The 14,791-nt window shown below is 42.4% G+C and overlaps 1 protein-coding gene across 5 annotated transcripts in view; it reads left to right on the forward strand.

Annotated features, from left to right (window-relative positions):
* Nucleotides 1-14,718, forward strand: part of ttll5 (tubulin tyrosine ligase-like family, member 5) — a 46,518-nt gene extending 31,800 nt beyond the window's left edge. For all 5 annotated transcript variants that reach the window (XM_029460386.1, XM_029460388.1, XM_029460389.1 and 2 more), the window contains 4 exons: nt 3,961-4,159; nt 7,198-7,406; nt 10,645-10,727; nt 13,231-14,718. In XM_029460386.1, coding sequence (XP_029316246.1) covers nt 3,961-4,159; nt 7,198-7,406; nt 10,645-10,727; nt 13,231-13,283 — 544 coding nt within the window. In that variant the 3' untranslated portion in view covers nt 13,284-14,718. The remainder of the gene's footprint in view (nt 1-3,960; nt 4,160-7,197; nt 7,407-10,644; nt 10,728-13,230) is intronic.
* Nucleotides 14,719-14,791: the final 73 nt, after the last annotated feature.

The following is a 14,791-nucleotide window of genomic DNA, read 5'->3' on the forward strand; positions in this document are numbered from 1 at the left end:
GATCATTTGGTCCAAGTAGTATCTTAGTTTGGGATTGCGATTTGATTTGCTTGTACAGTTGTGGTTTGTCTTGTGTTAAGTCAGTAACAGTTCATAGTTTGGTCGTCTACATTTGTATTAGTCATGTGAACGCTCATTAATGTGTCGTGTCCATGGCCCCTAAAATGACCTCTAAAATTACAAATGACCGCAAACCTATTACCTCTGCAGTGTTCACTCTATACAGCTAGAACTGAGAAATACCACAACCCTGCTTGTGCAGGGTATTTTTAGTTCTGTTCAATACTTTGTTGGATTGATGTTTGACTTGGTTGAATGTTATAAGGACATACCATTCCAAAGGATTTTATGACAGCCCACTTGCTGAACCAACAACCCAACTAATCAGAAAAGCTCTGGTGAAAATTGAAAACTTCTTTGATGGAGGGCAAAGTCCCCACAAAATTGGTTTGATGTCTCTCTTCCTTTGAATGTAAAAGAAGAGAAGTTTTTTATTCACATTTGATTGGAGCCAGATGTGGTAATAGGAGGGAGAACCCTTAAGGTAAGAGAGTGAAATTCCAGAGACTGGATTGAGGTTATTCAGCAGAAACAAACACCTCACGTCCCACAGTGTGCAGTGTTAGTAAGTGTATTTCACCCTTATTACAGTGTTGTCAAATGTGTGACAGCTTGCTAATAGATCAGGCCTGAGTTGCACCAGCCATTACTAAGTTGTTCTTTAAAGTCATTCCTAGTTTTAAACTAGTAGTTTAGTAAATAATGGTTCTTCATTACACCTGGTAAAGTGTTAACTAGTGAAGGCTTAAGTAATGTGTAAATGTGTTGCAAGGATACATCTGTAGTACCTCCCCGTGAAAAACAAACGACTATTAAAACAACAGGAAGTCCCTGCAGCACCACCAGCTGTAACATCATTTACAAATACAACCGTGTTTACGGGCCAAGTGTTATGTTAAATGTTACTTCCCATCATTTGTAAATGTAGTTATTACTTAGCTTTTTAATATTATGCATGTAATAAGAAATATGTCTCTTTTTGGAGTTAATAAATATCTAAATAGGGCTGTGTATGGCAGGATTCTGGGGATTTATATCATGATACAGGGGTATACAGATTATAGATATATTACAGTCTCTGTAACATCCAACATCATAGCACAACTTTGTGAAATCGGAGCTAAGAAATAACATTTGCCATTGTTTTTTTGTAACTACAAAGTGATATTTCCTTACTTTACATATTATATATGATATTTAAATGTAAAACGTCATCATTATCAAATATTTCAGATTGTTCTAAGTCAAACCTATCAGGTACCTAAGCCTTCCAGTTTCCCCCAAGAGTAAAACCCTGAATTGGTCATTCTACATCAGTCTGTGCTCCAGATGTCAGGATATTCTAGGTTTACTAAGTAAGTAAGTTTCTTAGAACAGACCTCCGGTAGTTTCAGGATCCTGTATTGCTCACCACTGCATGAGCACCCATGTCTAGACTGCTGCCTCAACAAATGCCCAGACTTCAGTCATTTCTGTATTTTAAAGACAGTTCTATTGAGTGTCATGTCGTTACAATAAAACACAGTAAACAAACAACTGAGTAATGGCTGGAAATACCCTCACGCTCTTGAGGAGGCTGCTGTTTACACTGACCAGGCAGGGCTTTGAGATACTGTGGCATGATGTCATCTCAGACCCTCCATTTTCCCACATTCACGCCGAGTTAGATGGATGCAGCACATGTGCTTAACTTGCCCTGCTGTGTTGTTCTTCAGTAAGTCATATCAGCCTATTAAAGGATGGCGCGCACAGCGGGAATTAGGTGACACCAACGTGCAGTAGTCCGGCACGGAGGGAGGTCCCAGGTTTGTATGTGCTGTAATAGTGATGAGAAACTCAGATGTAAAAACTTCTCTTTCGATCATGTTCCCGTATTTCATTGGTCATTGTTTTGGGCTGAGAACTACTGCTGCTGCTTTTAAATTCATGATTTGTAATATTTTTTTGCGTGGTGTTGTGTTGACAAGTCCTGTCCGAAAAGACTTCTCCTCAGGGCCCTACATGGCACTCACGGAAAGCATATGCTCGGGACCGGAGAAATAGTCCGTTTTAGACCATATGCTAATAAAAGTTGTAGCGCTGAAAGTCTCTGTGGTCCAGTGTGCAAACTGCAGCCAAGCTAAAGGAAATGACTGCTGTAAACAAAGAACGAGTTCTTGTTTTGTCTCCTGGCGTTGTGGATTCTCTGGCCTTGCGAGGTTCACAGACAAGTCTTTGTTTCCAGAAGCTAAAAAAAATTGAATTGGCCCGTGGTCACACCAGTTGTTTTTGCAATATATGTGCTATTATGTGCACTGAGAAATGCATGGGCGGATAGCATGTTCACATTTAAGATCCCTTGTGTCTTTGTTTGCCCACACAGGGCAGGAATATGTTTTCACTTGAGCGACACAAGATTATTATCCCACAGTGTGTATTGTTCAAGATTAATTGACTTCTAATTTTAGAGCTTATCATAGTCAGGCTCTAAAAATATCGCAGCTATTGTGATTTTAAGTCTGCAGTGTTTCCTCTTACTCTCTAGACCAGTGGACAAATGTTATTGCATGTAATAGGGAGGAATTTCCAAGAATTTCTTTTGTGATTGTGGCCCCTAGGGATCCCATTTCTTCGACCTGTATCTCTCTCTTTTTTTCCCTCCTTTGTATCCCTCCTCGCTGCTCCCAATAGTGCTCTTTATGGCATCTTTGTGGTACATATACAGCAGCACTCCAGACCCGACGTAGACTCACTTTAAGCGTGTCTGAAGGGGAAGCTCACCTCATTGCTTTAACAGGGGCCAAAAAAAAAAAAAAAAAAAAAGTCTGAAACAGGCTTAGTTCTAATGACAGATAATCCAGTTACAAACTCGTGGAGCTCGTCAAAAGGTTTGCTTTCCAGGTTGTGGCTTTGTGATGTGAATGGAACGTGAAGCTCGGGAGCTCTGAAGCAAAGAGGAAAGGTTTTTAGTTCAGCCTGTGTGTGCCACAGACTTGCCCTCTCCTTTGACTCTGATTTGCACACTTTGACTTGAGGCTTCTGTGGCCCAGCAGCCACCGACCGGGACCGTCTTGTCTTTTTCACTTTTTGCCGGTGCTGTTGCAACTCAACATGTGGAGGGAAATGTGGGAGTTAATTAAATGCTGCCACATCTCATCCTTAGTTGGATGGTAAAGTAACTGGCAAAGAGAAGATGGTAGCAAATACTGTGCTATTATGACTACTGAAGCATGCACCAACTTGCAATTTTTCAGGTAATTATTAGTTATTAAGACAGTATTACGTCAGTAGTAGCTCCAGACTTTTGTATGTAACTATTTTAACATTATGCCAGCACGCCTACTTGCTATTTTGTCACACCTATTCCTCCCATTTCTCCTCTTCCTGTTTTTTTCTATGTCTATGCCCTACGTCTTAAGTAGGATTAATTCTTACAAAATGTCATAAACTGCCAGTGGATCTATAAATAAAGTGTGTTTTTTGGGCTGAATCAGGTAGAATCTCAACACTTTCTCAAAACGAAGCTGCAGCCAGCTGCCGGTATCTCAGCTTAGCATAGATATTGGAAACAGGGGGAAACAGCGAGCCTGGCTCTGTCCAAAGGTAACATAAATCCACATAACAGCACCTTCTGTCTTTATGCTCAACTAAGCTAACCTGCAGCTGACTGTAGCTTCACATTAAACAGACATTCAAGTGATATTGATACTCTCATCTAACTCTCCTCAAGAAAGCAAATTAGTATATTTCCTAAATTATTCTTAAAAGAATAATGTATTTTTATTCAGGGTGAGTTGCATTAACTGCAAAGCAACATGATTTGTGGTTCGAACGTGAAAGGAGGTGTGTGTGTGTGTCTTTTGTGTTGATTTTGATTCTCTCTTGAACTTTTCGCTGACCTTTTCATTCCTGCTCTCCAAGCCACAGGCCGCTGAAGGATGAGGAGGGTCTTTGGGATGGGCAGATGCAGAGCGCCTATAGCCTGGTGACAGGGGTGAACCCCCAGCAGTGCTACCAGCCCACCCAAGGAAGTTACCAGCTTCAGTTCGCTATCCAGAAACTGCAACAGCAAAGACTTCAGTCTGGACAATTTCTGGACCAGAGCCATTGCAGGCACCAGGTATAAAAGAGATTTTGGTTTGTTTCTCTCCATTTTGTCATTATAAATATGATACTTTAATGACTAGATGTATTATTCTTAATGGGGAACTCCCCACAAGTATCCTTTCAACACAGCACAGTGAGCTGGTAACCTATAAGTACACGATAGCGTGGTAGTTACTTACAGACACATGGGCTTGAACCTTGGTTCTTCCTTGGTCCTTTTTTTCTGCATTACACTTTGAATTACCTTTGTGTCTGACTTGTGCTATATAAATAACCTGGCCTTGCCTTGCCTTTGGTGGAAAAATGGTTTCCCTGCAACAGCATCATATTACTGGAATTTTGTTGTTGATTTTGTTTTAACTCTTCATAATTTGTTCCTTTAAAACACTCTGTTTTGTTAAATCAAAATGTAGTTAAAGAGTTAAGAGAGACTGGATGTTAAGCTTCATTTGTTTTCATTTGATGCCTTCCTTTAATATCAACACCACATGGATGACTGAACTTGTATGAGAACTATTGAGCTTTCACGCAGGAAAACCCTCATATTTGTGTCTGTACAGAATATTCCCTTACCTAAGCACTGTACCGTCCAAAATAGTCCAAAATACACCCACACCAAGGGGAAAGCTTTCGTGTTAGCATTTACAAAGCTATTCTGAGAATCTCGTTCCAAACCGCTTAACAAAATGGTGTTCGGTGGGAATATCCTCCTCAACAGAAGCTCATTCCTGGAGAGCCAAAACATGACTCCTCACACCAAGATTACATTGTTTGGCTGAGTGACTCCGCTAGGTTTATATTGGAAGGTGAGTAATCAAGGAATGCTGCCCATGAGGGCACCAGACCGGCCCCGCTGCACAGTCCATTATGAGGTAGAAGTCTTTACAGTTCATATCAGATTTGAGCTCCATTTGTGTTCCACACAAATAACATTTTTGGAATATGATTTTCTCAGCAGTAGTAATGTAGCGACAAAAAACCTTTTAGTCATGCCTGACTAGCCGTGACTGATGTGATTTGGCTGTTTGTAGAGGGAGATTAGAAAGGTAGAGAGGTCTCGGTCGTTTTGTGCAGCATTCATTTTATTGTTTAGAGTGAAGAAAAGACGGCACTCTGTTCTTCTGTACAACCGCTTGCTTTGAAAGAGGATCTTAACAGGAAGAGTTTATTCATTTTACAGAGTATTATGTGGAGTCCATCTATGGATGGGGAGAAATGGAGACTGGGACAGCTTGCAGGGTGGAATGATTGGATGCACCCATTTTTTTCCGATCTGCCTGAGTAATGCAGTTGCTCTCACGTCATTGTTCTTTCATCATCTGGGCCTTAATCAATGCAATTGAGGTGATATTTCTCTTGGCTTTGTCCGGCAGCCTTACGCAAGGCACTTTATGAAAGTGATCCCATGCATTTCCTGTGTTCCATTCCCCTTCTTATTCCGTCTCATAGTCTGAACACAGTTGACAAAGTTTCCTTTTATTGCTGACATGTCCCATCATACTCCTGCATGCGCTCTTTACAACAGAGCCATCCTGTTGTTCAACCCTCACAAACTGAGGTCATAGGAAGGCTGACTGGATATGGTTGTCTCACCATTAAATCAGACAACCCTCCCTAAAACCTTGCCATCCCTTCCCGTTCGTTCCACCCACATGGGTCTCTGCCAATCTGACCTTGAAATGTGTATCTTTACTTCAGTCCTGCAGCTACTTTATGTTTTACTATTACACCAATTAGGTGACACATTTTAGAAAATAGTCTAAAATGTTTCTTTACAGCACATGCACCTTGGTCCAGGATTTAGTCAGTGACTTGACTTGACTTGACTACTCTTTGGTCTTTTTCATCACCTTGCCTGGCTTTTCTGGCCTCATGGGAAAGGTAATTGAGCATTTTGGATAAACTGAAGACACAAAAGGAAGCGCTTCATCTAGTGCGAGTGCTCATGTTCATATATGTGTACGAGTGTGTACTTCAAGGGGCTGTTCCGGCGCTGCAGTCCACGTTCCAGTTACTGGGTGCAGACTGCACGGCTCCTCTACAGGCTTTGGCTCCCAGCCACCTGGCAGCCAAAGAAAGGTGGCCTTCCTGGTCCTGCTCAAACTGAATTGCGGGCCGTAGACCTTGCAACCTGGAAACTCAGCTTCTCATTTATCAACACACAAATTACATCAGATATTCCCTGTCACACTGCAGGCCCTTTGAGCAGCTGCACGGTGAAGCTGAAAAACCATTAGCTTGTTAGATAGCCGTAGAAATCTGCAGAGATAATAGCATAGACGTGAGACGTGGAAGGAATGTATTCAAAGCGTTCCCCAGCAGTGTGAAATGTAGCTTTAAAATATAATGTCAGAAAGAAAACAGTATTCACCCCTTTTCCCCAAAGCCTGTGAAGAAATATTGTGCAAACAAATAAATAATGTGAAGAATTTTCTTTTCAGTGCAGCCAACTTCAAAAAACAACGTTTTGGTACTTAATGGCATTTCATTAATATCTGCACTAATTCATGTCAATCACTTTGATATTTCACCTAAATGACCAAAGACTACATTTCTTCCCCATGACTAACCCATTCCAAATGTAATTGCACTTCCTTAACATCCATAATGTAAAAATATTCACAATATATGAACAAGTAAACACATATTTATGTACATAAGAACCGAGTAGGGTCAAAATCTTGGCAAAGATATCTAAACAGAATTATTGTTGCTTACTACAATAATCGTTTACGGACTAAGATCTAAAGGTGCTGAGAGCCCCATTGCTATTGTAGACTTTATTTTCTGTAATGGGTGTTTATGGCATCACAGTTGTCACATTAAGGCCTCTGGCTCCACCAACTTTGGTCCAAAAATATTTTTCTGGACTGCGACATTTGTATCAACAAGCATCTTTTTATCCTTAAGTTTGTTGCGCAAGATGAACTAAAGTAATGTACTTGTCAGTTGTACTGATACTGCCTGTCCATAAAGTCTAAACTGCAATCAAGATTGTCATTGCAAACTGAGGTGTTGCCTTAAATTACAGTTGTCTTCCTTGTTTCTTAGGCTCAGTTTCCTGACCAGACAAGTACTCCACACGCCCATGCTCCAACAAACACAACCAGCTGCCCTCCATCGAGCTTTCATGTTCGGCCCAATCACAGTCATGGACACAGCCACATCCAAACCTGTGTTAGTCCTGTTCTCGCCCCAAAGCCACCCAGCAGTACCAGAGAGGGACAGGTCAGGAAAACAGCAACAAAGCGCCTCATCAAGTAAGTACAGCCTTCCAACTGAGTGCATTCCTGATTTACTCCTTTCTTCTTCAGTATGGCTGAGAGTTGAACAAAGTCACCATGTAATGTATAGCACATTAAGTGATTGCAGTGGGGCATGGCATTGATTGGCCGCTGCTTGTTGATTAAGACAAAGAGCATGGGATCGGTGAGTTCAAGAGGACATGGCTGGTGCTAATGAGAGTTAGAATATGTGAGCAGTAGAGTGCTCCCAGTCTTTTGGCCGCAGGGTGTATCTGCGTGTTCAGTAAACAACCTCATCACAGGCCTGCTTTCTGCCTGAACCGTAAACAGAACGTGGTTCAGTGGAAGGGCCCCGGGCTCAGAGCGCCGTTTAATTCCTGTTTGGTTTGGAGATAAGCTGAAGAGCACAGAAGGGAAAATAAGGGAAAGAACTGAAACAGCGCTGAACTGCCAGATTTTTCCCCTCACTTACTTTATGACTTTATGACTGCAACATCTGGCCAAATTACTCAACAACAGCAAACCTTTGTGATCGGGACTGATCGTTTGTTTAAAGCACGCTGTTGCTCGGACTCGTCACACTCCTCTAATGTGTAAGAGAGAAGGACACATTGAAACACAGAGTTGTCCATTTCTCTGTGTGACTTCATTTATTTATTGCAACTTTGCAGGTCTGCTGACAGTCTAAGCACATCTAAGCCCTCGTTCTGCTGACGTGTTACATTCAGTCATCTTACTTGACTGAACGAACTGTAGCTGGCGAGTGAAGAGTTAAGAGGGCAGGGGTGCAGCGCAGGGGTTGTAGAATGGGTTAGAGGCAGCCGGGTAGGTGCTGTGTTTGCTTCTGTGTGTGTGTGTTTTCCTGGCAGTTGCCGTGTTTACACTCTGCATGTGGAATTCCAGAGCCCCCTCACACTCTCCTCTGTCCTGCATTTTTGCGGTCGACCAGTGTGACAGGGGAGAGTGTGGGAAAAACGGAAGCTTCAGGACCAAAAATGCACCGATGGAAACAATGAAACAAAAGAATAAAGAGAGGGGAAAAGAAAGAATGACAGGGAGAAGTGAACTCTGTCCAGGAGAAAAGAAGATGATTGTTTGCAGAAAATGGGGGATAATACGTTGCTTCCCTTTATTTCCAGAGCTCATTTTAGGGGCAACTCAATACTTCTGTTATTGAGGCACATCTGAAATGCATCCCAGTGTCGGTGTAAGCTCCTCCAACTTATAATAGAATCACTGTGCTGGGTTTATTCAAACAGTTCAAGGTTATCCAGCCCTCCAAACACCTTCCTCCAGCCAGCTGTTGAATTGTAAAAATGCTGCTTGATATAAATGTACCATCACTGGCCTCGCCTGGTTCTCCCATGAGTAATACACAATTAATGATCACTGACAGTTGTTAGCTGAATCTATTCATCAGTATGACATTTGTTTTTGGGTCTTGTTTAGGAATAGAAGTGCAGTGAAGATTTCTGTCGATGCAGCCAAATAATTTCCTCAGTTTGGAGACAAATAATACAAGAGTGCTATCCAATCAACAATGTCTGAATCTGCTGACTCAGTGACTACTCAGCGTTCAGTTTTAATTGATGATTAAAAAAGGATGAATGGACCTTGGCAAAGAGCGGCGGCGCCTTTTGATTTCTAAGCTCTACAAATGTGCAGTACACTTGCTTGAAGCAAATGTGCTTCATTTTGGTATCTACTCAGCAGGGCAGGGCTCTCTGGTCTATCAACATACCACAGCTGCCAACTCGAGGGGCTGCAAGGACTCAAAGTGGTATGACTTCAGTGAAGGCTTTGAAAGGAGCAATTTGTAACACAAATAAATGAGCCTGTTTGTATTTTGTTTGCAAGGTTTGGCTAGACGCAGCTGTAACTACGGAAACGCGGGCTGTCGTGTGGCATTACTAATAGGGTGACAATTACAGCAGCACCATTAATGTCAGCCTGGTTGCTGCTTTCACTCCCTATTAATCAGCCACAACAGTAGTTATTTTCACAGGATACTGTATACACACAGGAGCTGCCAAAAGTGTGTTTATGGTTAAACTTTATCCCTTTTGGTCAACATTAAGACATGCTGACTACCTGAATGCACAAAAAAAGTAAGGACTTCAGCTCTCTGTTAGTGGTGTGCAATATTCAACTTTATATTCAAGCTTATATTTCATCTGTGCATACTGCAAGTTCAGATCTCAGCTTCAGTGTTTCAGGCTGCTGCCTGACTCTTGAAGTGACAGAGTGAGAGACTGTTGACAAAGAAAGTGATGTGAAGAACCCAGAGGTCAAGTTTTTTTCCCCCCTTTCAATATGAAAGGGGTCGCTTCCTGTCGAGGTATGCCACGCTTAAAGTGGGCCAGTTCTATTTGTGGTTGTGTAATGGTATGAAAGAACAACTGTGCAGTCCCTTACAAGGAGGCAGTGTGTACCCTCATTACCTTGTTAATGCTCCTTTGGCACGCTGCTGTTATGGGGCTAAAGGTTAATGCCAGCTAAGCTTTATTTATTGTTCCCCCTAAAAAATGCTTAACGGATTTAATGTATAATGTTACAGACGTGTCTGCCGTGGCTCTACGCTTCGCCAGTTCATATAATGGTTTATTCTTTAAAAACACTGTATTTGAATGTCTGATTATGTGAAAAAGGCTTTATAATTTACCGTCTGTAATCTCCAGGCTCCTGTATGAAGTCCTGTGAGATAAGTATACACTATTGACTATTCACCCGATAAGAAAGACCATGTATTAGCCTTCTGTGTCTGTAGCCAGTGCCTGCAGGTCCACATTATCAGCAATCACCACAATAATCTTGTGAAAATCACATCACCTAGGACAAGGAGCAGGAATTTGCCCCCTTCTTGTCACAAACTAGCTCATGAGAGGCACTCAGCAAACACTTAACCCCCACTAGCCTCCACTAACTGCACACACACACACACACACACACACACACACACACACACACACACACACACACACACACACACACACACACACACACACACACACACACACGCACACACACACACACACACACACACACACACGCACACACACTTCTCTCCTGTCAGAAGATGACTCATCTGACGCCATATAAGCTCAAAGTTTCACAAGTTGTCAAAAACTGTTTTCAGCTATTGTTTATTTATAGCTCTAGCTGGGACAATACACCGGGATAAATCCACAGCTTTGACCAGGACTGTGGAGATCTTGTTGGTCATCACTGACACTTTTCGTCTCTTGATTAACAGACAGATGTCCGCAGAGAGTTCAGCCAGTGGAAGTGTGTCCAGCGGCCAGCATGTGGTCTACGAAGCCATCTGTGGTAAAACAGGTGGGTCTGATTCTGCAGTTCTTCACACGCTTAGTACCGTGCTGTAACTTGGCCTGTTGGTGCTGTAGTTATGCCCTGTCTATGCCAGTGTCCGTGATTACAGCCAGGCATAGTGGACATTCCCCATGGAGGACTGATAAACACCACTGGATATTTTTAGCCAGCTCCTGCTTGCATAGTGGTGTGCAGGATGTGTAGATGTATTTTGCACACTGCACTACATAGTCATAAAGATAAATAGCGTACACACTTTAATTTGTTAGAAGAGTACAAGTGAGGTTTTATTGGTTATTTTATTACAATGACTAGTGTCATAACCCTCTTTAGAGTTTATGCCAAGAAGAGTTGAAGCAGCCAAATCTGAATGGGAATAAACAAAGAGGCATAACAGTGATGACCTCTTTCTATTGTAATGAGCCAGTGATGGGAACAGTTCCCATCTGTTGGTCAAATCCTACGCCCTCGTAACTACTGTCTATCCACCAAAAGGGTCGTCCAGTTGTACCCCAGAAATCCCACGAAGAGACTGAAAAATGTAGCTCAGCCTTTGCTGAGTTTATTATGAGTAATGCACCGCAATTGTGGGTGCATGCACTCACGTGTGCCCTGTCATCGTGCCCTATTTCCACAACTCTTTCCATCCTGAGCGAAGTGTCGAGCTTATTGCAGTAACAGTGATATTAAGCAGTTTGCGCTGATGCACACATCTGTTTGCCTGATCAAGAACTTTTTTTTTTTTCCATAGACCTACTATACATTAGCATTAGCAAATCATACCATTCATCACGTGAGCGTCAGAGTCAAGCCGTTCTAGAAATCAGCTTGTTGGAAAAACACAGTAGCTGTCACCCCCCCTCACCCCCCCCCCCAAAAAAAAAAAAAGAGTGCATGTGTCTGTGACCAGAACATTTCTTTTTCATTCTCCCCCCCCCCACCCCAAAACTATGAAGGCTGGCTTAAGTTAACAAACATCTTATAAACTCATCAATTACTGTAACTGGATCCGTTGGGAGAAGCTTCTGAATTTCATGAATGCATTTTTTCCATCGTTCAGGGCTCAAAGGGTGGGGGAGATGCTTCAGTCTTGACTTAAAAAAATAGAAATGTCTGAACCAAAGAAAGAAAAATCCCAGTACCAAAACCAGTTAGCAAGGCAGGTTAAACCATGCATTTAGAATGGGACTGGGAGTCGAACAGAGACTCAGTGTGGCGTTTTGGAGGGGGGAGGGTGTTATTAGAGGGGGAACAGCCTTTGTGAAGCTTAGGAGTGCATCAGGTCTTTCTGCCTGCCCAGTGTACCTTTGTAGCAAGATGACTGAGCTCCCCTGATTGACTCTGACAGGGAGTTAGAGCGGGTCCAAATGGAGAGCATTCTCTATGATCAGCTGTCAACCGTCATTAATCACACTCTCCCTTTATCTCTCTCTTGTGCGCTCTCTTAATCTCTTCCTCTCTTTGCTCATACAACTCTCCCTTTATACTCTGAAAACTTTTCCTGCCCATTCAACCCGTTCCCCCTTTTCCTTCCCCACTCCTTCTGTGTTAATTTTTGACATAAGATGAAGGGAAGGTTTCTATCAAAGCTAACAAACCTAGATTATATCGACCACATGTGTTTTACAATGCTTCCCTTGAACCTCTCTCTTGAAGTTCTCAGGGCTCCACAGCTGGTGACTGGGGAGATTTATTGCTTTCAGTTTGAGAAGGAAATGAATGCTGCACTTGTGCCATTTTAATGGGAGTCTGATCATGTCAGGACGGATAGCTTAGGCCTCTCTCTATCAAAATAAGACTGCGTGGTGCCCTGTTGGGAAAGGAAGGCAGTTATTGGCTGTCATCCCCTTTTCAGATGTAGTATGTAAGTTATTGGATGTTTGATTTGGAGCAATCACTGAGACATCTTACACAAAGATCCCGACGCTTGAATAATTATAGTAGATAAGTGATTAAACTGTTGTCGATCAAACTGTTTCCTGCAGTCATTTTGAGCTCTTGGTTATTTGAAGTGGGACATGTTGAGAGACAGTATTGTCTTTTTTTTTTTTTTTGCTGAGCCGAGTGAAGCTGCTTCCAGCGGTCATGTCATCGGATTGGAAGTCAGGGAGATGTTTTCGTTTTCCAGCTCAGTCAGGCCCCACGGTGTAAAAGAGCACCAAAATAAACAGAGTGTGCAGAGAGGGAATGAAAGGGAATACTGTTTGGAAGCACAAACACGGCAGCTCTTACTGTACTTGGAATGCCTTTTCTACTGGATGCCTGGCCGCGAGCCAGCCGACAGGATGAGAAGCGAGGGGACAGCCAGACAAAAGGCTGAGCACTGAGATGACCGAGCAGATCCGCCTTGACAAAAATGATCAACAAAACATTCTCCAGAGGGTTTTAGCGTACTCTGTTTCAGGTTTGACCTTAGCATTTCTGTTTGTGCACACTGTGGGGAAAACCTTGTGCTTGTCCTTTCTCCCTCTTTTTTTTATTAATTTTACTTTCATCTGTTGCTTCCCAGGTCTTTCCGTGTACCACAAGCTGCTCCAGGGCCAGGAGCCCGGTCACAGATGACATGAAAGCGACCAGAGGCACGTCCTGCCCCTCTGCTGGCCTGACAGGTGTCTCTGCATGTAACTACATCCTCACAGAGGTGTATTCTGGGAAAGGACAACAGCAACAGATGAAAGCATGCCAGACAAAAAAATGAGGTCCTATTAATTTCTCTCTGATACGACCACAGACATGCGAGAGGGTAGTCTACAAGGCCAGGAACGCCCAGCTTTGACGCAGGTTGGGATTTTATTTGCTCAGCTCAACATCAGTTGGCCTTTTCAGCTCCTTCCACCCCCCTCCCCTCAACCCCCCCTTGGCTACACTCCGTCTATATCCCAACAGTTGTCCGCCCTCATTCTCTCCATGCTACTGATGCCACAGAAAGATTTCACTGACAGATAGCCTTCAGCAGATGGTTCTTCAATGCCCACGTGGCATTTTGACTTCAGGATTCAACCTTTTATTCTTCGCTCATGCAGTAGCATGTGCACCGTTAGTCATTCATGTAGATTTTATCTTCCTAAAAAGTTATACAAACGCAGACGCATACAGAGAAGGTTCTTTCGCAAGTGGCTTTTGGCATTAGACACTTCAACTCCCGGCCTTGTTGGAAACCAAGTTGTTGCCAAATCATACTCTATGGTCATTCTCTAAGGATGTGTTAAAGTACAGCATCCTCTGCTTGAAGGCTTAGGAGCTTAAAATCGATTGGTTGCTGCCTCGTTCCACGTTTATAAGGACGATGTAACACACATATCAAGAATACAGTTGGCTTGTGATTGTGATTATTCCTGTGAACTGTTGAGATGTTGATGTTTTACTGGGATGGACCAAATGTAATATTTTCAGTTTATTAAGTGTTGTTATTCAATTAGTATTTATTTACTGTTCATTGTCAACCAAAAGGCCTTTTTGGCCGATTCTGTAGCTCAAAGCATAACATAAAAAGAATTATGGTTATGCACAGCCTTACAATGAAGGTTAATGCTGCACCAGCTGACCAATATCCTCGTGGATATTCTGCTGCTTGGGACCATATAGTGAGTGAACTCAGGGCGTGTTTATAGAACAAAACATCTCTGTTATATATCAATAGATTCAGCTTCATGTTTATGATGACTTTGTGAGAAATACTTGAATGCCATGCATGTTCTTGTCTTGATGAACATCAGAGTGATTTTGCACAGATGGTAGTTCTCAATGCAGTGCAACAGAACTGTTTTTAATACACACGACGGTATTGTATTTTGTAGTGATTGATGTTAAACGTAATGTTGTGGACTACTTTACGACACCAGTGCATGCTGTGTTACAAGAATCCAACAGCAGAATCCAAATCAATGTATATTTTCCTGTGGTGATAACATTTGTTTTGTCGCCGATTGTTTACAACACACATGCATGGAAATGTAATGATGTCCGTCTGTATCAAACAACATTGCAATGAACACCTGGAAGACATTAAAACATGCTGATCATGTCAGTAAATGTATTTGTTCACCACTCATACGGCTCACTGGACTTTG

The sequence above is a fragment of the Cottoperca gobio genome, chromosome 22 (assembly GCF_900634415.1).
Source record: "Cottoperca gobio chromosome 22, fCotGob3.1, whole genome shotgun sequence".
In the NCBI taxonomy this organism is placed as follows: Eukaryota; Metazoa; Chordata; class Actinopteri; order Perciformes; family Bovichtidae; genus Cottoperca; species Cottoperca gobio.